This window comes from Equus przewalskii, chromosome 10 (genome assembly GCF_037783145.1).
Source record: "Equus przewalskii isolate Varuska chromosome 10, EquPr2, whole genome shotgun sequence".
In the NCBI taxonomy this organism is placed as follows: domain Eukaryota; kingdom Metazoa; phylum Chordata; class Mammalia; order Perissodactyla; family Equidae; genus Equus; species Equus przewalskii.
The window spans coordinates 52,703,036-52,725,731 of NC_091840.1; the positions used below are offsets into that span (position 1 = coordinate 52,703,036).

The following is a 22,696-nucleotide window of genomic DNA, read 5'->3' on the forward strand; positions in this document are numbered from 1 at the left end:
CATAAATCCATAGCCAAAGAACCAGAAGGAGGCACATCCACCTGAAACTGGTGGTCACTTCTGAGAAGACGGCGAGGTCACTGGGCTTACGGGTGGCGGCCAAAGCATCCTTATCAGCAATGTTTAGCCTTATTGGCAACATTTTAATTATTTTCAAGGACGTCTATTTATGTGCTACTTAGAAAATTAAAATATAATTTCAAAAAATAAAGAGCAGGACAGGATGTTCTCTCCAGCTCCGAGGGGAGGAAGAGAAGCAGCTGAAGAAACACGGGGGAGGAGCACGGAAGGACACTTGTGAAGCGGTTTTCGGGATGGGAGGGTTGATGCCCTTACCTGCAGTTCTTTAATCTTCTTCTGTAACTGCAAACTGAGGACTTGCTCGTCGTCAATCTTGGTTTGTAACTGACAGATTTCAAACTCCTTCCTGCAAATATACATATATATATATATATATTTAAAATAAGATGAAATGCAAGCGTTTTAAAGGGGAAAGTTGGCTTTCAGGCTCAAACATGAGTGAAAATGCGAACGAAAATGCAATATCTACTTCTTCAATTTCTCCTCTGCTTGCTGCTTGTCATTTTCTAGATCCATAATGGATTCCTGGCACATTTTCAGGTCTCCTTCCAGCTTCCTCCTCACTCTCTCCAGGTCGGCCCGCAGTTTCTTCTCCTGCTCTAAGCAGCCCTCCAGCTGGGAAGACACGGTGGGTGGGAAGGTTAAGAACCTTCTGGGAAAATGAGCTTGTCCCTTCAGCCAGTGCAGCCACACACAGCCTGGGGCCTCCTTGGGTCCCGTTGGGTGTGGCTGCCTTCCTCTGGCCCCAAGAGGGAGCAAGCTTTTCCCCTGTCTCCCCACTCCCCCCTCCTCCAGCAAAGGCTACCCGAGAGGGCTGGTTACCCCAGGGGCCTCCTGGTGCCTCTTTCAGTTGATTCCCACTTGGCCTGTCTCAGGCCACGTTCCCAGTAGAAACATGGTGCCTGCAGGTGCATGCTCTTGCCCAGACAGGAACAAATGGGGCCTGTATGGACGGGCACTGCTGCACCTGTGCCTGTGAAGGTCCGGACTGCTCACCAGCACTCCTCCCCCACTTACACCATGCAACCGTGGGGAGATTCAGGCAAAGAATTTGTGTGTGTGTGTGTAGTGTGTGTATGTGTGTGTGTGTGTGGGCATTTGCGTGGATGCAGTGGAAAGGGGCTGGGGGAGGAGGACACCTGCTCTGGCCTCAGAAAAATTAGAGATCTGGAAAAGTTCTAGCCATAAACTGGAAAACCTGAAAACTTCAAAGCTGGCTCTTAGGTCAAGAAAGTGCTGGGGGACCAATGGAAATTTTCACGGCCACAAATGGAACTCGTTTTGAACAATGTCAGAACAGGTTTAGAGCTGCTGGAACCCAAAGGACCGACAAGTGGATGCTGATAATGATAATAACAAGGACGATGACGCTAGCAGCTAACGTTTTCTGGAACGCTCTGTACGTGCTGAGCTTCCCATGGAAACCCTCCGAGATGGAGCTAGTTGTACCCCCATTTCACAAGGTGGAAACTGAGCCTACGCGAGGTTCAGTGGCTCGCCCAGCATTCCAGATGTGTTTGGAGTGGACTGAGATCTGAACTCAGGGATTCTCATTCCAGAGGCTGAACGCTTGACCTCTGCATCCCATGTCGGCCCTGTCTTGCCTGTGCTTCCACAAGCGATAACCATGAGAGCCCCGCGGTAAAGCATCCTCACGTCATCGGTCTGCTGCTCCAGCTTGGCGTTTATTTTGATCAGACCGTTGACTTTGTCTTCTTCAACCTGAAGATCGTCCAGGGTTTGCTGATGGGCCTCCTGCAGCGATTTCTTCTCTTTGGTCAATTTGGAAATATTTCCTTCAAGCGCAGTCATTTCCTCAGAAAGATTCTTTACCTACGAGAATATCAACACCAACTGAAATGTTCAAACAAGTAAACCACAAGCTTCCAGCAAAGGCTATTGATTCTTTTTTCCGTTTTGGCTACTGCTTCTCTACCTCCGCAGCAGGCGCTCACTGTGTTGGCTGCATCATCCTGGAATTGGCAGCCTCTTCGTTCTTTATCTTCCTCACTGGCCTATCCCCGTGCCCGAAATCCTGCCATTAGGACTATGTCTTTAAAGAGGGCCTTATATGTTACAACTGTTAAACGCTAATATGCTACCTCTGAAGGGTGACACATCAGTCTATATTTGCCATGATACATCCATGGGAGTTTGCTTTTAGGTTGGCTGACGGGGGTTTAGAAGGAGGCAGGAATGGGGAGGAGAGGCACGAGGAGATACGCAAGAATATCCAGAATGGGTGTCCCGTGTTGTCAGGAAGCAGGACAAGGCACCAGACACGGAGCTCGAACTTGTTTCCATGTGCAACACTCTTCCAGATCAGAGACGGCTAACTCTCGATCCACAGGCTGAATCTGGCCACAGACATCTTTTCTTTAGTCCACAGAGTGCTTTACAACTTTTAAATAAGTCATCAACACTGAAGAAAATGAGATTTCACATAAAATCTGGATTTCTGGCTTCCTACAGAAAGTTGGAAGCTCTGGCAATGCTGGATTGCCATTCCCACCTGCTAACAGTGCCAGGAGCTAGTCATAGTTGTCACTTGTGGACAGGGCAAGTGCTCTCTAGTTTGCCACAGTCTGCACCCCTCCCTATCGTGTCTTTCCACTACTCCCAGTTGTCTATTCGACACTGACTCTGAGTCATCTCACACCTGGCCAACCTCATCCCTGACTCCACCTCATTGGTAACCATCATGATATGAATCATGTATTGTGCTTTTCATTTATTTTTCTATAATGTTCACTATTTTGCGTGCATGTAATTTTAGTCTACATAGATGGTATCGTGCTGCATATTTCATTTTCTTATTTTCCCCCCAACTCAGCACTGGGTCTTTTACATTCGTTTTGTCGGCCTGTGGGCACGAGCCTGTTGCTCCTGATGGCTGTGTGGAAGTCTCTGGTGTGCATCCTCCACATCTCACCTCTCCATTCCCCAGTGCAGACCCTGATACTGCCTCCAGCTCTCCCCACCACAAGCAACGCTGCCACAAACATCCTCGTCCATGTCCCCTTATGGACCAGCAGAATTCCCTGGTCTATTCACCCAGGAGCAGAAACACTGGGTTGAAGCATATGTGGATTCTTAATTTGACTAAGTATTTCCGGACGCCTTCCCCAAAGGCTGCATCAGTTTATACTCTACTAATAAGGCACGAGGGTCCCTGTACCCCCCTCCTCCAATCTTTGCCATTGTCACCCTTCTGCCTCCTCCACCACTGGCCTCCCTCCTTATCTGCCTGGCCCTTGGAGGCATTTTGGTTTGCTCTTCGTGTGCCCAGGGCTGTGAGAAACAAAGATGAAGTGGACGCCATCCTTCTCAAGGATCTCTTGCTTTGTGGAGGCTGGCAGGCTGAGAGGTTGGGGCTGGGAGTTTGTGGCACATCCAGGCAGGCAGAAGGAGGGAGGAACGGAGCCTGCAGGGTGCATAATGAGGCCGAGGACAGACCTTGGGACCTGACCACCTGTCGACTCGCTCCCGCCTCTCACTTCCAGGCCAGGCTGGGTTAGCGGGGCTCCTGCTCCGCCTGGCTCCTCCCTACGGAGTGGGAGTCAGGGTCAGTCTGGAGACTGTGGGGATCCCGGGGGTGTGCCCACCTTGTTCTCTGTGGCGTGCTTCTCCTTTTCCACTTTCGTCAGGGTCAGCTCCAGGTCGTCAATGTCTCTCTTGAGAGAGGAACATTTATCTTCCAGGTTCCTCTTCTTGGCGACCAGCTCAGAATTCGCCTCTTCCTCCTCTTCCAGCCTCTCGCTCAGCTCCTTGACCTTGGCTTCCAGCTGAATCTTGCTTTTGATGAGCCCCTCGCACCGCTCCTCGGCGTCCATCAGGTTTTCTGTTTCCTGAAAGAACCAGATCACTGTTTTGCTTGGCCTCTTGACGCAGCCTAGAAGGCAAGGGCTTGGCCGCCAAAAGTCCATTAACTAGACCTAAGCCAAGGAATGCACACACACACTCATGTGCACATATATGCACACACACACACTTACATATCATCCATATATATTTTTTTAACCACTAAGGACATCATCCACTTAGTAAAAATTCATCTAAAGTAACTTCAAGCCAAGGCATTCACGAAGTTCGTGACGCCTCTGCAAATTTGCCAAATTTGAACCCTGGCCGTCTCATGCTTCCTACCACCCCCAGTCGAAAAATGAGTCATCTACTCTATGTTATCACAATATTTCCAAAACATTGCTACCTCTTGACTTTCTCTAGGAAAGTGCTGCCCACCTCTCCTTAGCCCGGCCTCCCTGAGCCACAGAACAGAAAATTCAAAATAGACAAGAATAAGTAAATAAACAAATCCATGTGCCAGAAGACTCTAATGAGTCGCTGGGACAGGCCAAGGAGACTTCTTAAACTTCACTGGGCGACATCTTCTCACACAAGGGCACTGTAAGAACTGGACACACATCTCAAAGTTTTGGATGAAAAGGGAATGAGAGCCTGTGTCTACTCAGCCTGCACTGTGTGCTGGGCATTTCACACCCACGGACTCATCCCCTACTCCCGGCAGCCCTATGGGGTGGGTACCATTACTGTGCCTGTTTTACAGATGAGAAGACTGAGGCACAAGAGGATAAGCAACTTGCTCGAGGTCACACAGCTGTCAAATGGAGGATCGAGGATGTAAACCCAGAGATCTGGTTCCGGAACCTGTTCTCCGGTCCACTGTGCTTGGGCTAAGTGCTCCTAACAACCACATTATACTGTCCGGAAAGCGAACGGGGAAGAGAAAATGCTTTCTATGTAAGGCACAAGATAAATGCCTTAACTCCGTGAAATGAGATGATCACACGGCCAGTACCGTGTATATGAACTGCATATATTATGTACTGTGTATATTATGTACCGTGTATGTGGCTTCACTTCCGCTATTTCCTCGATAAAAGTGTGTAGCTTCAAAGTATTTTTTGAGTAAGATCATATTATTGAAAATCATGTATAGAAAATTACTCTTTATGCTTTGAACTGAATTATTTAACTTTAGTGATTTATTTTTATTTATAAGATTTTTTAAAGACCTGGGGCACTCCTGACAGCTTTTTATTTTGATGCCAGAAACATACCCCTCATACCCACAGCTAAATATGTCCAACCCACTGTTGAAGACAGGGAGAAATCAGGGCGAGTAGAAACTCACTTTGCAGATCTATTTTCCAGCAGGATCTGCCTGGGCAAAGCCAGGGCCAGGCCCCCCTTTCTCGGCAGGGTGGGGCTGCAATACTTTGTCCGCCCACTGGGTGGCACCACTGTCTCTTGAAAAGACCCCTGATGGGGCCTCAAGGTTGCTCATCCTTTTCTGTTCTCAGGAAGAAGGAAGGAACTTACAGACTGGACCTGCAGCTGGAGGTCATTCTTTTCCTGCAGCAGGGTCACCATTTTCTCCTCCAGCTCCTTCCGGCGAGCCTCAGATCTGGCCAGCTCCTCCTTGGCCCTCTCGAAGTCTTCCTTCATGGTAGCCATCTCCCTCTCAGCCTCTGCGCTCTTCAGCAGGGGCTTGATTTTGAAGAAGAGGTTCATCCAGGGCCAGTGCTTGACGTTCATAAAAGAGCGGATGTTGTACTGGATGCAGAAGATGGAGTCCCTGTACATGGCAGGATTGGGATTAATGAACCACAGCAGGGTCTAGTCTCCACCCCCACTCGCCCCCGTGGGCCCCAGGACCTTCCTCCTCCTGGGTGGGTGGGAAGGAGATCCAGTGAGCTCTGCAGATCCGCAGAGAAGTTCTGCAGGTGAGGGCAGAGGAAACAGCACGTGCAAAGGTTGGGAGGCGAGAGAGAGCATGGGGCCATGTGTGGATCTCCATCCACCAGCTTCCACCTCCACCACTCTATTAAGAACACTGTGCCTACACGTATCAGGGCCTCCTAATTACTAATGCCACGAGCATCTTTCATTCCTAGCTTTTGGGGTCTTTCTCTCACACTTGAGTTGTTAACTCTCACCTTTTTGAGTCTCCCTTCTGCCTTTCATTCCAAGATGAAGCAGCTTTCCTGTTTCACAGCATTTGGCCGCACGGATTCCCTCTTTCTGCTTGAGTGCTGGTGTGCACCCAGGACCTGTCTTCACTCTGCTGCTCATCTCCCAGACTCCAGCCCTCGTGGAATTGATCTATTTTCCTAATTTCCACTGTTGCCTACATCCCAGCGACACCCACGCTATCTCCTACTCTTCCTCCTCCACAGCTTCACAACACAAAGCTCATGTGTACCTGAGCCTGTACCTGAACTCTTGCTTCCCTTTCTCTTAAACTGGCACCTTCTTTGGGATTTCTTTCATTTCCTTGCTGGCTTCTATCTGCATCACTGAGCTAGATGCCTGGGAGATATTCTTGACTAATACATAATGGCGGCCCATCATGGCAAGAACAATGCTAGAGCTACGCAGGGTATCAGGGAATCAGGGGGAATGGGCTTCCACCCAAATTCCCCTCTCCCTGAAATTCCCACACATAACCAGCCATCCATGTTGCTATTGCTTCTTTTGACTTGTTGAGGGAATAAGACTCTCCAATAGTCCTTCAATCCATCCCCTCCTCTCTCACCCATCAACTATTTCTTAATTCAGGTTCTTGTCATCTTTTACTCAGACTTCTGTCACTGCCTGGTCTTGGCCTCTCCTGTCCCCTTGGGTCCACTCTTCTCAGAGCTGCCAGAGTGATTTCTCTGAGCTTCAAACTCGATCCTCTCACTTGTCTCCTCACATGCCTCCCACAGCTCCCCGCAACCAGATGATCCCATCTGGGCTCATTAACGTGGTGCATGGGGATCTCCAGGGAGCCTGCCTCCTGCCCCATGCTCCCAGCACAGTGACTTGCTTGTCGGTCTCCCTCCCAGGCCACCTTTCTCAGGTTACGCAAAGCTTCCTCCAGAAAGTTCTTTCTTTTTGCTGACCCCTTCATGCCAACGCCAACACCCAACCAGACTGGGGGCTTGTTCTTGTCAGTCCCCATTGCCCTGAATATGACTCTGACATTGTGCTTGTCACAGGTGTTAAAATTGGCCGCACACATGTCTGCTTCCTGCTCACTGTGGGCTCCTGGCGGGCAGGGTTCATTTCTGCATGCCCAGTCCCAAGAAGAATCCCAAGCACAGAACTTACTGCTCAGTGAAGGTTGGTTCAATGAACGAACGAGTAAATTAATATCCCAAAACTAAAGCAGGGAGCGATCATCAGCCCTGTAGCGAGGGCAGGGGAAGGTGGGGGAGGCTCTGCATCACCTCCTCTCTATCATCTTCTTGAACTCCACCCGCATCAGGTACCCCCGGCACAGGGCCTGCGTGCGTGTCATCAGGGTCACCAGCTTCTCATCTCGCATCTCCTCCAGAAGTCCCAGGAGCCCAGCTTTGAAGAACACCTGCATTAAAGGAGAGAGGAGTCGAGTCCTGCTTTGTCCTCAGCAGGCATTCAAACTGGGCTCTTATGGGGATCTGTTTCCGCCCAACCCCAACCCTGGGCTTCCAGAGCCCTGGGTCAGGACAGGCAGCCATCTGCCTCCCAGGACTTGCTTCTTGGCAGCTCTGGTCTCTGCAGTGGCCCTTCCTGTGTCCTGTTCCAAAGTATGTTCCAGGTCCCAGCACCCACATGGACGATTGTGGCAGAGCTCACATACAGCAAACCTCCTCGTGGTCCTCGCTCTGCCCAGCTGAGGAGGCTGGTCCCACCTCAGGCCCGTTCACCCACTGCCCATGCCGGCAGAGCTTCCTCGGTCCCTGTGATGTTCCGAGGAAACAGGGAGCCTTGGGGGCAGCAGGCTTTTCCCTGGTGACAATGGATGCTCCCCCCAAGCCTGGCCCTTTCTGGGATGGAGAGTCTTGGAGTTGGGCCAGGATCTGAAGCTGGCCTTTGCCAACTCATTATCCATGTCACCTGGAGCAAGTTTCTTGTCCTCTGGGAGCCTCCACTTCCCCTGCCCTCCCAATGACCCCCTGAGGTCAGTACCACCCTTATCACCATGAGGTTATTGGGAGGATTCAATGGAAGGTGTGCAGACGGCATGTCACAGGGCTCGATGCACATGTGCTCAACAAACGGGAGCCATTTTTCGGTTATATTTATTCTTCTCACATCCTCACTGTCCTGGAACTCTTTCTGTGTTCTCTTCTCCCTTGGCTCTCTCATCCCCTTTGAGAGGGCCTTTCCTCTGCTCCCTCCGGGACAAGCGAGCTCCCCAGTGCTTTCTTCCACGGCTGATGGGGCTTGGGCTTCCAATTAAGGCTCTAGACTCTTAAAAACCAACATGGAAATGGAGCCGTCTGTACTTAGACGCAAGGCTCCCTTCACCTGGGCTCCTGAGCAACGGGTCATCAGGTTGACCAGACGGGGAAAGGGGGAGACCCTTTCCTCTGATCAGCTAGCCGGTAGCCCAGGGCTGTGTGTGACAGGGGTGGGGGTGTCCCAGCTTCACCTGTTCTCACCTTGGTGTGGCCAAACCTGTACTGCTCCCGGTCCACGTCGATGGAGTTCAGAAGCTTCTCAGAAGCATTTTTGCTATCAATAAACTGCCCTTCTGGGATGGCACTGGCATTGAGGATCCGGTACCTGAGGAGCGAGCACGGTGGCGCAGTTCAAGGGCCTGCTGGCAGCTGGGTGTGAGCGGCATGCGGGGAGCAGGGCCTCTGACCGCACAGCCCTGGGCAGAGCCGGGATCCCGCTCCCCGTGCTTTTTCCTGAGGGCTGCACGTGCTCCTCTCCCTCGGGCGCAGGGTCCTCAGAGCCCAGTCATTCTGTGATGACCTGGTCCAGGCCATGCCCTCCCCCTTCCCATGGGTGAGGCTTGCACAGGAGCAGGTGGTGTAGATCGTACTTGGGATGGGAACCATGAGACTGAGGGAAGACAGACTCAGAAAGCCACTGTGGCTTAGTGACAAGAGTCTGCCAACAGTTGGGCGGGCACACAGGAAGCAGAAGAGACGCCTCACTCTCACTGAAGCCCTGCACTGAGAGGCGGGGCCAGGCCTCCCATCTACTCAGATCCTCCTCACAGCTTGGCAGGGCTGGGTAGGGTGGTGGTTTCAGTTAAGGGATTAAATTTCCTGCTTGGATTCAATCCCTGAGAAAGGCCCCATACCTGAGACCAGGCCTTCTAGAACCTTCTGCTCCAGGCTTAAGAGGAAAATGGAATATTGTGCAGCTAATCTGGTAGAAGGGGAATCTAGGGATTGATTCTAGACAAGCAAGATGGGGCAGGAGGGAGAGAAACATAACAGAAGGGAGCTCAGCTGACCACATGGATGGAATTTTGCTGTCAGAGAAAATGGTTCTAATCTGATGCAACAGAGCCTTGAAACCAGCTGTGACCTGCAGACCTCCGGTCCTCCCAGCTCTGGAGGGTCCTCTCCCCTCCTCCACTCTGGACACGGCCTGGGCTTGCGGGCCCAGGTGGCAGCTGGGAGGAGAGAGTTGGTCTAGAGCAGTGCGTCTCAACGGGGGTGATTTGTTCCCCCCAGGGGACATTTGGCAAAATCTGGAGACATTTTTGATTGGCACAGCTTTTCAGGGAGGTGTGGTTTGGTACCAGCCAGGGTAGAGGCCAAGGATGCTGGTAAAATGCTACAATGCACAGGGCAGCCCCACAATAAAGGGCTATCCAGCCCCAAATGCCCGTGGTGCGGAGGTTGAGAAACCCTGACCTAGAGTCGCAGTCAGACCAGAGTGGTCTGGGCTCTGAATTTGGAGCCACTTTGGGCTGGCCCAGCACTCACTCTGGACATGGGATCACTCCTCCAGCAGAAGATGAAGCCCATGGAAACCCTGGGAGGCTTGTGAGCTCACCAAAGCCCAGCCCAAGGAGCGCCTTTGGGGGACGGAAGAGGAGGCGTCAAAAGGAGAGACGCAGAGGCGAGGCGACCTACCGCTGTTTGAAGTCAGCGTAGAGGATCCGGCTGGGGAACCCTTTCCTGCAAATCCGGATGCCCTCAAGGACCCCGTTACAGCGCAGCTGGTGCAGGACCAAGTGGTGGTCCATCACGCCTGGGGAGAGAGTGTCCCGGGATGTGTCGGTGGCTTTTTCATGGTTTCCTTTGATGATCTGGGCACCATGAGACGCTCCAACACACCCAGACTTGAGTAGAAAGGGTTAGTGCCAGCTCTAGGGTTGGGAGTGGCCAGAGCCTGCTATAGTCTCACAGAAGAAATAATCCCAACCTCTTGGGGGCGCTCTAACACCCCATGAACCATGGGAATGAAAGCCAAAATATTGATCTTTACTGTTCATGGCCCCTAACTTTGTAGCTAGGCTCCAAAGAGGGCAGAATGAGTATGGAGTGCCCCTCGGGCTTCCCATTAGATAAGCTGAGATGCCCTTCTGCCTCTGCTCAGGGAAAGGGAGGTACAATCTCAGGCTGTGCCTTTAGTGGGAGAAGGGAAAGAGGAGAAAAGATGGAGGGCTGGGGGAGGGAGGGAGGAAGTCGAATGCAGGGCAGTCACCTGCCGACTGTCGAACATCTGCTCTGGGAAGCAAGGGGGAGATCACTGAAGCTGGAGTGGAAAAAGACGAGCTAGAGGAACAAGCCCCCATGGGGGCGGTGACATGGCCACTCTTGGTAACCAGCCTGGGTCAGGCATAAGTCAAACAGAGATCAAGAAAATTCTGTCTTGGGGCTGTGTGAGGGGTCTGAGGAAAGGTACTATGGCTACAGAATGGGTTCTCATTGTGGGTTCCCTAAGTTGTCAGGGAGAGGTGGGGCTAAAGCTGGCTTTGACTTCGTTTTCTGGAAACTTACAGAATGCTCCCATTTCCCTAGTTGTTGTGAGGAAAGACCATGATACGTTTATACAATTTTCAAGATTCTGCTAGAGCTGCATTTTCTGATCCAGTAGTTTTTGGCCACATGTGGTTATTTAAATTTCAATTTATCAAAATGAAAATCTTGTGTTTTTAGTTGCACCAGCCACATTTCATGTAATAGTGGCTACCATACTGGACAGCACAGATATAGAACATTTCCATCATTCTTGGAAGTTCCAGTGGACAGTGATTCTCTTGAGGAAAAAGTGGTTAAGACCAAGGAGAAAATATATCAAAAATTCAGAGAATCTCTGATGTGAGAGAACCTTAGAAATCATCTAGTCCAGCTCCCGTTACTTCTTGGAGGAGGATTCCAAGGGGTTCAGATCCCAGCTGTGCTGTTTACTAGCTGCGTGAACTTGGACTTTCTATGCCTCAGTTTCTTCATTTATAACATAAGGATAATGAGAGTATCTGCTTCATAAGGCCGTTGTGAGGATTGAGTTAACATGAGGAAAAAGCTTCAAATAGCCCCTGACACACAGTCGGGGCACAAGAGACTCCTGCTATTGCTGTTCTTTGTTTGGTACCAACAGGCATGGTTAAGACGTGGTGGAGGCCTCCATCTCCACAAGAGCCAGAGCAGGGAGAAAAGGCATAAGCAGAGGACAATCGATCCTTCGAGAGACAGAAGAAAACTCAAAGACTATCATTTTACGCTGGGGAGACGAGAGCTGCCGCTCTGCTTGCCAAGCTGGGCATCGTGTTGGGGCTGCGTCCACTCAGAGGGGAGACTTTTTCTAATTCCCACAAAGGCATCCTACAAGAAGGAAGGACTCTGAGGGGCACTGAGCCTCGAGAGGTCGAGTGTCTTGCAGGTTGGTAGCATTGCAGATATTGGACTCCCTCCCCTCTCAGGGCCCCTCCTGCTTGTCAGGCTCAGAACTCTGGTTGAGTTCTCTTGGGGCTCAGCTCTGTCCTTCCCAACCTAGGCTGAGACAGGGTCTGGAAGGTCCATGAAAAGAATCCTCCTTTTGCCATTGCACCAACCAGCAAAACTTCTAGAAATTTCCCTGAGCCTCATCTTCTCACGTCACAGTCCCTGAAGGACTCTTCTCTTTATTCTTTCCCTCAGCTGTCATTTCCCTCCCCCTCCTTTCTCTGGCCATCTCAGCAGTTGTATTAATCACGTTTTTGGTATTTTATGATGCTTTGACATGCTGGGCCTTGCTAATCCAGGAGAGACTGCCCTTCCCAGAGCTAGCCAATCCCTAGAGATACCACACTACTCCCCTGCAAGCATGCCTTTCATATGTAGACCACCCAATCCAAAGCCCATGTCCCCCAGCCATCCTGTGTATTGGGCCCTCACACTCAGGGCCCGTCTCCCCATGCCCTAATCACCCCAGGCCAAGCACCAGACCACTGGGGACAGGCTGTGCACCCTGGAGCCTGCTGAAATTATTCACACCAGTCAATCGTAAACCTGCTCACCCTGCTCGCCCATTCCTTCCATAGAAACCACAATACAGGCCTTGCCCATGCTTTCTCCTTGCTCCCTGTGCCTCCTGACTAGCCCTGGTGCCTCCCCACGTGGCCCTGCCTGTGTGGCATGCCCCTTCTTCTTGGACACTGTGAGTAACTATCTTTCCAGTGGCAGTCGTCTCCTGATCTGTTGGCCTCCTCATACCTGAATAATAATAAAACCTACAGTTGAGAACAGCAGTCAGTCAACCGCTGGCCAGTCAACAGCAGGCGTTTAGCAGGACTCAGGTTCGCCACAGCGGAGGGTAAGAGGAATGGAGGCTGGAGCCTGTTCCGAGGGGCTCCTGCTCCGTTTGGCAAGAAGAGAACCTGTGCAGCGAAGCCCTGGAGGACAGCGGGAGGACAGCCACAGTGCGCAAACGAGCCTGCGGGTGGGGAAAGCAGCTTGCACTTTGATCCAGGACCGTGATTCCAGCCGGTTCTGGGAGCCCTGGGAGGCATGGAAGTCTCAAAGTCTCCATTCCTGTTCTGGAAGATGAAGGGGCCACTCAGCTGCTTTCTAAGGTGTCACCCAGGCTCCCGCATCAGTGCGTTAGTCTGTTCCCAGAGATGGGAAGGAAAATAGACAGGTGCCAGAGTAAAGGAGAGGCAAAACTCAGGAGAAGGGACAGAGGTTTCACGGAAATTGATCTTCCAAAAGAAACTGACTTCAAAAGAAAAAGTAATCCAGTGGATTAACAAAACCACGGGTTTCCCAGAGGCACAGTTTGACCCCACAGAGGTTCAGTCCATCCTCCTGTCACCTGACACCTTCCTGCTGGTGCTTCACAGAAGAGTCCTGCCACACGCACATCTGATTTGTGCAAATATGGGCCCAACAGCAACAGCAATAACGGAAACCAATTTTCTTTATGACAAAACATCTACATACAAGGCAACAATTGTGTTTGATGCTTAACTGAAGAAACAGCTCTGTTCCAAGACTAGAGGAGAAGCTGGCTGTGCCGGCCTCCCTGGGAGCGAGGCAGCCTGACCGAGACAAGGCGGGCCAAGTTCGTGCAGCTGATTTTGCCTGGAACTCAGACTTTAGAACCTGTGTTCCACAGGAGAGGAACTCCATGAAACAGAGGACAGGTTGTTTGGGGAATTAAAGTTTCTGGTTTTCAGTAACAATAATAGTAATTCCCACAATATTCTTATTGTCACACTCATTATTATCATTATACATAATATTATTCTCATAATTATTATTCTAAGAGTAATAATCATAATTATTATTCTAATTGACAGCCAACATTTACTGAGCGTTCACAATGTGCTCGGCCCTGTTTTAAATGCTTGACATGTACTCGCTCACTTAATCCGCGCAGCAACCCTCCAAGGCAGATTCAAGGAGTTAATATTTACAAAGTGAGTAAACACTTTATAAGTGCTCATTAAATAAATAAATAAACGAATGAGTGAATAACTAACTAACCATGTGAATGCATGAGTAAAATGCCCATTTTAATTCCTGTTTCATGGAGCAGAAAGCTAAAGTACTTGGCGCAGGCTCCCATGAGCAGCAAGGTGGAGCGGGAGCTGTTTCTTCCACCACCTGATTCCTCTGTTCATCTGTAGCATCGCAGGGCAGGACGCTTACTCACGGGCTGCGGAAGCGCACGTTTGGGACAGAATAACTCGGCTTTGAGTGAGCTACCTTGTAACCACAGCTCTGGGTGACAGCTTGTTCTTCTCTTTGTGACAACGACCCTGAAACACAGCACTATTCTAAGAATATTTGTGAATCAGGACTGGGTGGTGGTTAAAGGGCTACAGTAGTGCACAGCGTTCTCTATCTGTACAGGTGGGCTCTGATTCTCAATTTTCTCGTCTGTAAAATGGAGATAATTACACTTACTCTGCAGAGGTAGAGATAATATAATAAAGCGACTGATATACAGTATAGGCTCAGAAAACAGTCATTACTGATGCTGTTTTAATTATGGAATACCTAAGATGATTGATTATCTGCCAAATGTTGTGGTTCTTCACTTTGCCGGAAGGGAGCCATGAGTCCTTTTAAGAACCTGATGAAAGTTATGGATCCAAGGTACCTCTACACGTACATACAATATTTTGGGTATGATTTCATAGTAGGGGCGCCAAATAAAATACAAGATGCCCAGTTGCATTTGAATTTCAGATCATCAGTGAACAATTTTTTAGTACAAGTAAATCTCTAATATTGCATAAGTCATACTTATACTAAGAAATTTTTCATTGTTTATCTGAAATTCGAATTTAACAGGGCATCTGGTGTTTTTATTTGCTAATTCTGGCAACTCTATTTTTAGGCTACTTTGAGAAGTGAGGAAGATTATAACCCCTTCCTTAGGGAAACATATGCACGTGCACACACACACACGAGCGAGCACCCATGCACGCACACCCACAGAATTTCGCGTGTTTCTGGGAGCGCTGTTTTGGTGGATTCTTACTCACCAGGAGTCTTCGTCTCGTTGGGAATCAGACATCGCACAAAGTGAGGGTGAGTGCTCCTTAAATTTGTCATCAACTTGTTTAAATTTTCCTAGGACACAAACCAGAACAAGCACATTTATTTTAGCAAATGCCATCTCACTGGGCAGAAAAACCACCCAAAGTGGAAGCAGCGGGAACACCAACCCTGAACACAGCCGACACGGTCTGGAAGGAGGACCCCTTCTTCTTCCCGCCCTTCTTGCTTCCCCCAGAGTCACCTGGAGACAGAGAGACAGAGGGTATGTCAGATGTGGCCCCAGACACAGTTTTTCTAAACCACCCTTCCCGGCCCTGAAACGGGAGTTTTGGTTTTCTTTTGACATAACAGGGCTGAGCATTGCTTGTTTGTTTGTTTTTACCATGTCTCCAAACTACTCAGCTTTGGGACCGTTCATCGTTATCGCTGAGGGAATGGGGTGAGGTGGGACGTGGGTGGCATTTAACTAGGAGTATAACTTAGACTCTCAGTATCAAAGCGGAATCTTGTCCTTTGGAAATCAGACATGAAAGACTTCTGAACAGTTGGCAAGGATCAGACATTCCCCTTGATGACAGCAGTTTCTTTCATGAGTTTCCTTCCTTTTATTCTGAGTCCCTGTTTGTCTTTTAATGCGGAAGTAACTGGAAATGACACAACTGAAGTTTCTCAAGAATATTCTGCAAGTAAATGTTTTTTTTCTCGTCTAAAAGAAACAACCCAAGTGGCCGTGCTGTGCTGGTGGCCCATATACTAAAAAACAGAGGAAGATTGGCATAGATGTTAGCTCAGGGCGAATCTTCCTCTGCAAAAACCAAAACAAAACGAAACATTAAAGAATGTGGTATTGGCTATCGTGTCCACCCAGAAGCCCTGTTTACCTCCATAGAACTCAGTCTCTTAAGGCAGACCAAGAAGAGGAGAAAGAAAAATGGAGATCAGAGCCAGACAAATACATTAAGCTCCACCTGAAGCTCATGTTCGACTACTGGTTCTTCATGAGCAGCTTTGGGTTGTGAGTAATTACACAGAACTTTCCACAGGAAAAAAAAAAAATTCACCTGCTTCTGCACCAGCATAGTTGGAAAAAAGGAAGGAGAGCAGCTTCAGCGAAGACTTCTGGTACAGCCCGACCACGGTCTCGTTCAGGGGGTCCTTGTTCTTGTCAAGCCAGCCTGCAATGTTGTAGTCCACGGTGCCAGCATAGTGGATCAGCGAGAAGTGGGCCTCAGCTTTGCCTTTGGTGGGTTTAGGCTTCTGGAAATTGCTGGACTTGCCCAGGTGCTGGTCATACAGCTTGTTCTTGAAGGAGGTGTCTGTGGCCTTGGGGAACATGCACTCCTCTTCCAGGATGGAGAAGATGCCCATCGGCTGGAAGGAGGAAAACAGACTATGCCTCAGCATTTAATATCACATCCCAGTGACTCCACTGTCTACAGGAGCCAAAGGGAACTTCTTTGGTGCAGTCCCTCTGTTACTAGGAGCATTGGCATATAAGCACTCTAAGAACAAGCCTGTCGGTCTGCTTGGTGTGATGACAGGACGGTGTTAGACATATAGTATGTGCTTAATTAATATTTGTTGAACAGAAGAATGTGGGGGGCTGGCCCCATGGCCAAGTGGTTAAGTTGGTGCGCTCAGCTTCGGCAGCCCAGGGTTGCACCGCTTTGGATCCTGGGCGCGGACCCAGCACTGCTCATCAGGCCATGCTGAGGTGGCATCCACACAAAGCCAGAAGGACCCACAACTAGAATATACAGCTATGTACTGGGGGGCTTTGGGGAGAAGAAAAAAAAAAAGAGGAAGGTTGGCAACAGATAGCTCAGGTGCCAATCTTCAAGAAAAAAAAAGAAGAACATAGAATGAAATTATGTGCCTATACAAGTAGCTCACTTTTAGCAATAGGTTTACAAAAAAAAATGTAAAGGTACATACTCAGCCATAAAGTAATCTGAGTAAAACTTTAAACAATAATGTCTGGCTTTCTCAGTAGCCGCCTTAAGTAGATATACCCATTCCAACAGGATCAGTGGTCAAAATGCTATGAGAATTCTTTTTTCAAAAGTTCATGTCATCTGCTGTTTTCATAGTAACGTTCCTCTAAGAACCCCACTGCTCCATGGTCCTTCCTCCACGGATCTTTGGACAAATCAGATAGGCATGAAATGCCACAGTCCCCACTGGTCTCCTATCCACATTCTTGGGGATAACTGAGCCCTTGGATCTTAGCCACATAAGCACCTCTTTAGGTGTCTGAACGGACGCTGGGTGCTTTCCAAACACTTAGGCTTTCTGCACAAGGGGATTCAGCTACCTGGAGGCTCACAGGCTGGGAGAGTGGGGTTAGGGACACCGTCTGTTAGCAGGGAAGACTTTGAGCAAAGAGGTGATGGTCCCAACCAAGGAGGAGCTGTCCCGGGGGACCAGCATTTATTTCTCTACCTTCTCGATGAGCTCAATGCAGGCAGCCAGGTCCATGCCGAAGTCGATGAACTCCCACTCGATGCCCTCCTTCTTGTACTCCTCCTGCTCCAGCACGAACATGTGGTGGTTGAAGAACTGTTGCAGTTTCTCGTTGGTGAAGTTGATGCACAGCTGCTCCAGGCTGTTGAACTGGGTGTTTCAAATGCCAAAGAGTTGGAGTGAGTTTGGAAAACCCAGTGGGGATTCAGCAAAGCAGACACAAACTGGAAGGGCTGTTTTAGACTAGTCCTTTACCCAAACAACTCACATCAAAGATCTCAAAGCCAGCGATGTCCAAGACCCCTATGAAGTACTGCCTGGGCTGCTTGGTGTCCAGCTGCTGGTTGATGCGGGCGACCATCCACAGGAACATCTTCTCATAGACGGCTTTGGCCAGGGCGCCCACAGAGTTGGTCACCTTGAAGAAGGATCAGTCACTCAACCCTCCAATTAGTGTTTTTATGGTTATATTAAGTTGAAACATATGAAATTGATGTCTTGAAGGTCAAAAGCAGTTGGAGATGGGCAACTTCATACAGTCCACCCTAATATTAAATATTTCTTGAGGTGTTTGCCCAACTCGTGATGTTCCTCTTTCTCTGGGAATTATCCTATTTACCGAGATAGTTGTCTAACAACCATGGTTATAACACGTGACTCTAGCCCATGGCCATACTTCACTGAACCAGACATGGACATTTGATCCAAGTTGGATTAAACAGAGGGTCTCGCCTGAGAGTCTGCAGTTGGGATCAAAAGACCTTGGTCTCAGGCTCAGGGTGAGGCTGGAACCATGGGAGCTACGGGGTGGCCACAGCTGGAAAGATGGTGAAAGCTTATCTGCCTAATGAGGACACAACAGAGAAGGAGAGAGAGGACAGCCCATGGAGCCCCACAGAAGGAGGTGGAGGGAAGCTGCCTGGCTCCAGAGGGCTCATGGCACCCAGTGGACACTCCTTAATTCAAATACCTTGAGTTATCCCTGAGGTCTAAGAGTAAATTCCCCCTTAATCCTGAAGCCAGTTTCATGTGTATTTCTAATACCTGCAACTGAAAGAACTTTAAGATGATGGTTAAAATAGCAAAATGCCTGAGCCAATTGGATTCAGAGCATCTCCATTACCTGCTGGACATTTTGCCCTTTAGTGACATATTCATTCCCAACCTTCACCCTTGGACAGCACAGGCCTTTCAGCATTTCTGCAGAATTCAGACCCATCAAGTATCCAGCTTTGTCAGCCACTGAAGGAAGAGGAAAAACAGCATCACATAAAAACAGCAGCTGATAAAGTGTCCAATCAGGCCCTGGGTCCTCCTAAGAGTGATTTCAATAACCCTTTCTGATGTTTTTATGTTTTCCTATGTGCACCAGGCCTGGACTTGTCCAGTGAAGCTTCAATCCCATAGTCCAGGGTCCCAGGTTTTCAAGAACTTTCAATTTGTGTTTTAGATGCAATCTTTAAATATAGGTTGATCTTGACCTACTGATATTTAAATTTCACTAAAAAAAGATAGAGATATATGGTAATATTGGAGTCTGATAATATAACAAAATGGTTTATAAGTAAAGGAGGCACCATTTGCACAATTAACAACATAGGTTAAGCACCTTCCTAATTTGTGCAAGATGAGAAAAAAGTACAAAACCTTGTCCCCGGCTTCAGTTTTTGGAGATGGTCAAAGGCAGTTGAATATGGGCAATTTCATATAGTTCATTGGGAGTTCTGTCGACTTTTGGATGGACCTGGCTCCCTACATTGAGCTCATTGAGAAGGTAGAGAAATACTGCTCCCCAGAGACACTTCCTTGGTTGGGACCAGCACCGTATTGCTGGTTGGAGAGACAAGTTAACGAAAAGCCAGGGCAGCACCAGTTAAGCACTTAATAAGAGGCCAAATGCATGCTTTACTCTTTGCTCAAACTCTCCTGTTCCTGCTTTGCCCTTTTAGGCGGATGGCACCACTATCCTCCCAGTCACTTAAACTTGAAATCGTGGGATGATTACATCCTTCCTTCTCACCCCTGACATGCCTTTGTTCAGACAGGCACCAAATCCTGCTCATTTCATCTTCACAATAGCTGGCATCTCCACTGTTTTTAAGAGTTATGGACTCAGATAGTGGCAGAAAGCCTGGGCTCTAGGGTCAGACTGCCTGGGTTCAGATATTTTTTTTTTTAAGATTTTACTTTTTTCCTTTTTCTCCCCAAAGCCCCCCAGTACATAGTTGTATATTTTTAGTTGTGGGTTCTTCTAGTTGTGGCATGTGGGACACCGCCTCAGTGTGACTTGAGCCCCCCGGTACATAGTTGTATATTTTTAGTTATGGGTCCTTCTAGTTGTGGCATGTGGGACGCCACCTCAACGTGGCTTGATGAGCAGTGCCATGTCCGCGCCCAGGATTTGAATCGACAAAACACTGGGCCGCCTGCAGCGGAGTGCGCGAACTTAACTACTTGGCCACGGGGCCGGCCACGCTGGGTTCAGATTTTGGTTTTGCTGCTTCTTTTTTTTTACTCAACTTTCCTTCCTTCCTTCCTTCCTTCCTCCCTCCCTCCCTCCCTCCCTCCCTCTTTCTTTCTTTTGTTTTGCAAGGAAGGGATTTGCTCTTAGCTAACATCTGTTGCCAATCTTTCCTCTTTTTTTTCCCTTCCCAAAGCCCCAGTGCATGGTTGTATAGCCTAGTTGTAAGTCCTTCTGTGTGAGCTGCCACCACAGCATGGCAACTGACAGATAGGTGGTGTGGTTCCATGACCAGGAAGCGAACTCAGGCAGCCAAAGTGGACAGCATGGAACTTTAACCACTAGGCCATCAGGGCTGGCTCTGGTTTTGCTTCTTTATGCCTCAATTTTATGACTTGTAAACTGGGGGATGGTGACAGTACCCCACTGATTGGGTTGTGAAGTGGGCCTGGTGCATTGCAAGCACTCAGCAAATGTTAGCTTGGATTGGTATCATCAGCAGAGGAGCTCAGATCCAATTACAGCCCCCACTTTTCCCTTTTCCAGGCTTTCTCTGCTCCTAAACACTGAACAGATAGCTATCAGGGCTGGAAGAGGGCCTGGGACCCTGCCACGATAAATTTCAATACGGTCCACCCTTGCTGAGGAGCCTGATACATTTTTTCCAAGGTTCTACACTCTTGGTGAGGCTGCTCACAGATTAATTCCATGTTGTCACACGTACTTCTCCTGCTACTTGGAGGGTCCATGGCTTCCAGTGCCTACTACACACATTCTAAACCATTTATCTTAGCACTCAAGGCCTTCCCAAACTGATGCCAAAATAATCACTTTTTAATTCTCATCTTTTACAAATCCACTACATGTATCCTCTTCTGTAGTCAAAGTGGACCACTCTCTGCTCCTCAGTCCCCATCGCATTCCTTCCTCTGCCCTCTTGCTCATGCTGTTCCTTCTGCCTAGACTGCACTCTCTCTCCCACCTTTAGAATCCCACCCATCCTTCAAAATCCATGTCAGTCCCTCCCTTTCCACAGGAAGCCTTCCTTGATTACCCCAGTCAGAAGTGCTTCCTGCTGTGAACACTGAGTTCCTCTCCTGTTTCTTAGCATGCACCACTGTGATAGGCAGGATTTCAAGATGGCACGCAAGATTTGTGCCCCCTGGTGTACATTCCCTGTATAATCTCCTTCACTTACGTGATGAGGTTACTAGTCACTTGATTTTGAGTTAATAAAAAGAGAGATTATCAGGCTGGCCCAGTGGCATAGTAGTAAGGTTCAAGTGCTCTTCTTCAGCGACCAGGTGTTCAGAGGGTCCAATCCTGGGTGTGGACCTACACACTGCTTATCAAGCCATGCTATGGTGGCATCCAACATACAAAATGGAGGAAGATTGGCACAGATGTTAGCACAGTGACAGGATGGTGAGATCATCCAGGTGAGAGTCATGGGGAAGAGTATTTGTACACCAGTCCTTGGTTCAGGGTCAAGTTCAACAGGTGTCAGAGTGGAAGAGACAGCGATGGGAGGAAGACACCTAGCTGCCACCTTACCAAAGGCCTTGTCCTAGGCTGGGGTGATGAGGACAGTATTCTGGATATTGATATTGATATGCACAGAGAGAAAGTGAGGTTCACTTACTCATAACCTCTCATAAATGTCCACCTTACAATAACAGGGAAACTGTGATGGTGAGAGGTGCAGAGTGGAGAGTGATTATTCAGTTTTGAGAACAGTGCTTTCTGTATTCCAAGGATTTGCCACTATAGGAATCCTTAACTGAGTGAATGGACTTCCCCAGTGCATGCACAATGAGCTTTAGACAACCCAAATTCGGTTTGTACAACTTTGGAAGAGCAGCTCTTGACATGAATACAAGTTTCTGTCATAGGGCCCAGTCACTTGTGAACAGAGCTGGAGAGTCAAAGCCAGTCCCCTTCCCAGATGCGGTTACCTTCTGTGCCATCTGGCTCTGCCTGTTCCTCACGCTGCTTCTGCTTGAACTTCATATTCCCATAATGCATCACAGCCCCCGTGAGCTTGTAGATCCCAACTTTCTCCTCTGAGCTGAAGCCCAGGATGTCAATGGCATTCTGGGAATTAAAAAAGGACAGCCATCACACTAGGACCCAGGGAGCCAAGTGCAGCTATTTCCTGGTAAAGACTTCACCTTCTTGTATAGCATTTTCCTAAATAAGTGGATGACAGGTGGGGTATGGTAAGTTAGGAGTTAAAAACCATTCCCTTAACGTGTTTGTGTGGGTGGGTGGAGACTGTGAAGAAAATGTGAATAATCCGCTTTCTTCCATCCAATAAGAAGTGATTATAATCTTTTCCCACTGTACATAGATTTGGGGCTGTTTTCTAGATGAAGCATTGAGAACTATTGTGGGGTACTGGGAGAAGGAGGTCTCATGGATAGTATTCGAGAAATTGTGTCCAATAGCTTGAGAGTTTGGCATTGTGATCCAGGAATTCCAGTGTTGTTCAGAATTGAGACAACATGGCATCACAGAATATTAGAACTGGAAGTGAAGGTTATTGAAGGAAATATCATCATTTTTCAAATGAGAAAGGAGTAAACTTTTGCAGAGTCCCGCTATGTGCTAGGCAAGGGGTTAGGCACCATCCATATGTCATTTCACTAAATACCTATAAGAAGCCTATAGGGGTACAGATTTTTCTAAATTTCCAGGTGAAGAACTGATATCCTAAGAGGGTAAGTCACCTGCCCCATGTCATGCAGGCAGAATGTGATAATATTGGGACTGGAGCTTGCACTGGGTCCCTTCAAAGCCTACAGCAGGTGCTGGTTTGGTTTTATAATCATTTGTTCCATCTTCCACCACAAAGCTTTCAACTAGAAAATCCTCTGGGATATACATATTGATGGGTAGCAGGGTTTGCAGCCTGAGCCTAAGCAATGTCTATTGGTAGGGCTAGAACACCTCTAGACCTGTC

At 48.7% G+C, this 22,696-nt stretch overlaps 1 protein-coding gene across 1 annotated transcript in view; it reads right to left on the bottom strand.

Annotated features, from left to right (window-relative positions):
• The window catches only part of MYH13 (myosin heavy chain 13), a 47,804-nt gene that overhangs the window by 16,132 nt on the left and 8,976 nt on the right, over positions 1–22,696 (bottom strand). The window contains exons 10-24 of the mRNA XM_070563765.1: positions 21,690–21,828; positions 18,397–18,515; positions 17,542–17,691; positions 17,253–17,423; positions 15,872–16,181; positions 14,978–15,051; positions 14,795–14,882; positions 9,951–10,068; positions 8,514–8,637; positions 7,317–7,453; positions 5,425–5,680; positions 3,687–3,929; positions 1,738–1,914; positions 551–696; positions 337–427 (exon numbers count right to left, since the gene is read on the bottom strand). Coding sequence (XP_070419866.1) covers positions 337–427; positions 551–696; positions 1,738–1,914; positions 3,687–3,929; positions 5,425–5,680; positions 7,317–7,453; positions 8,514–8,637; positions 9,951–10,068; positions 14,795–14,882; positions 14,978–15,051; positions 15,872–16,181; positions 17,253–17,423; positions 17,542–17,691; positions 18,397–18,515; positions 21,690–21,828 — 2,343 coding nt within the window. The remainder of the gene's footprint in view (positions 1–336; positions 428–550; positions 697–1,737; positions 1,915–3,686; positions 3,930–5,424; positions 5,681–7,316; positions 7,454–8,513; positions 8,638–9,950; positions 10,069–14,794; positions 14,883–14,977; positions 15,052–15,871; positions 16,182–17,252; positions 17,424–17,541; positions 17,692–18,396; positions 18,516–21,689; positions 21,829–22,696) is intronic.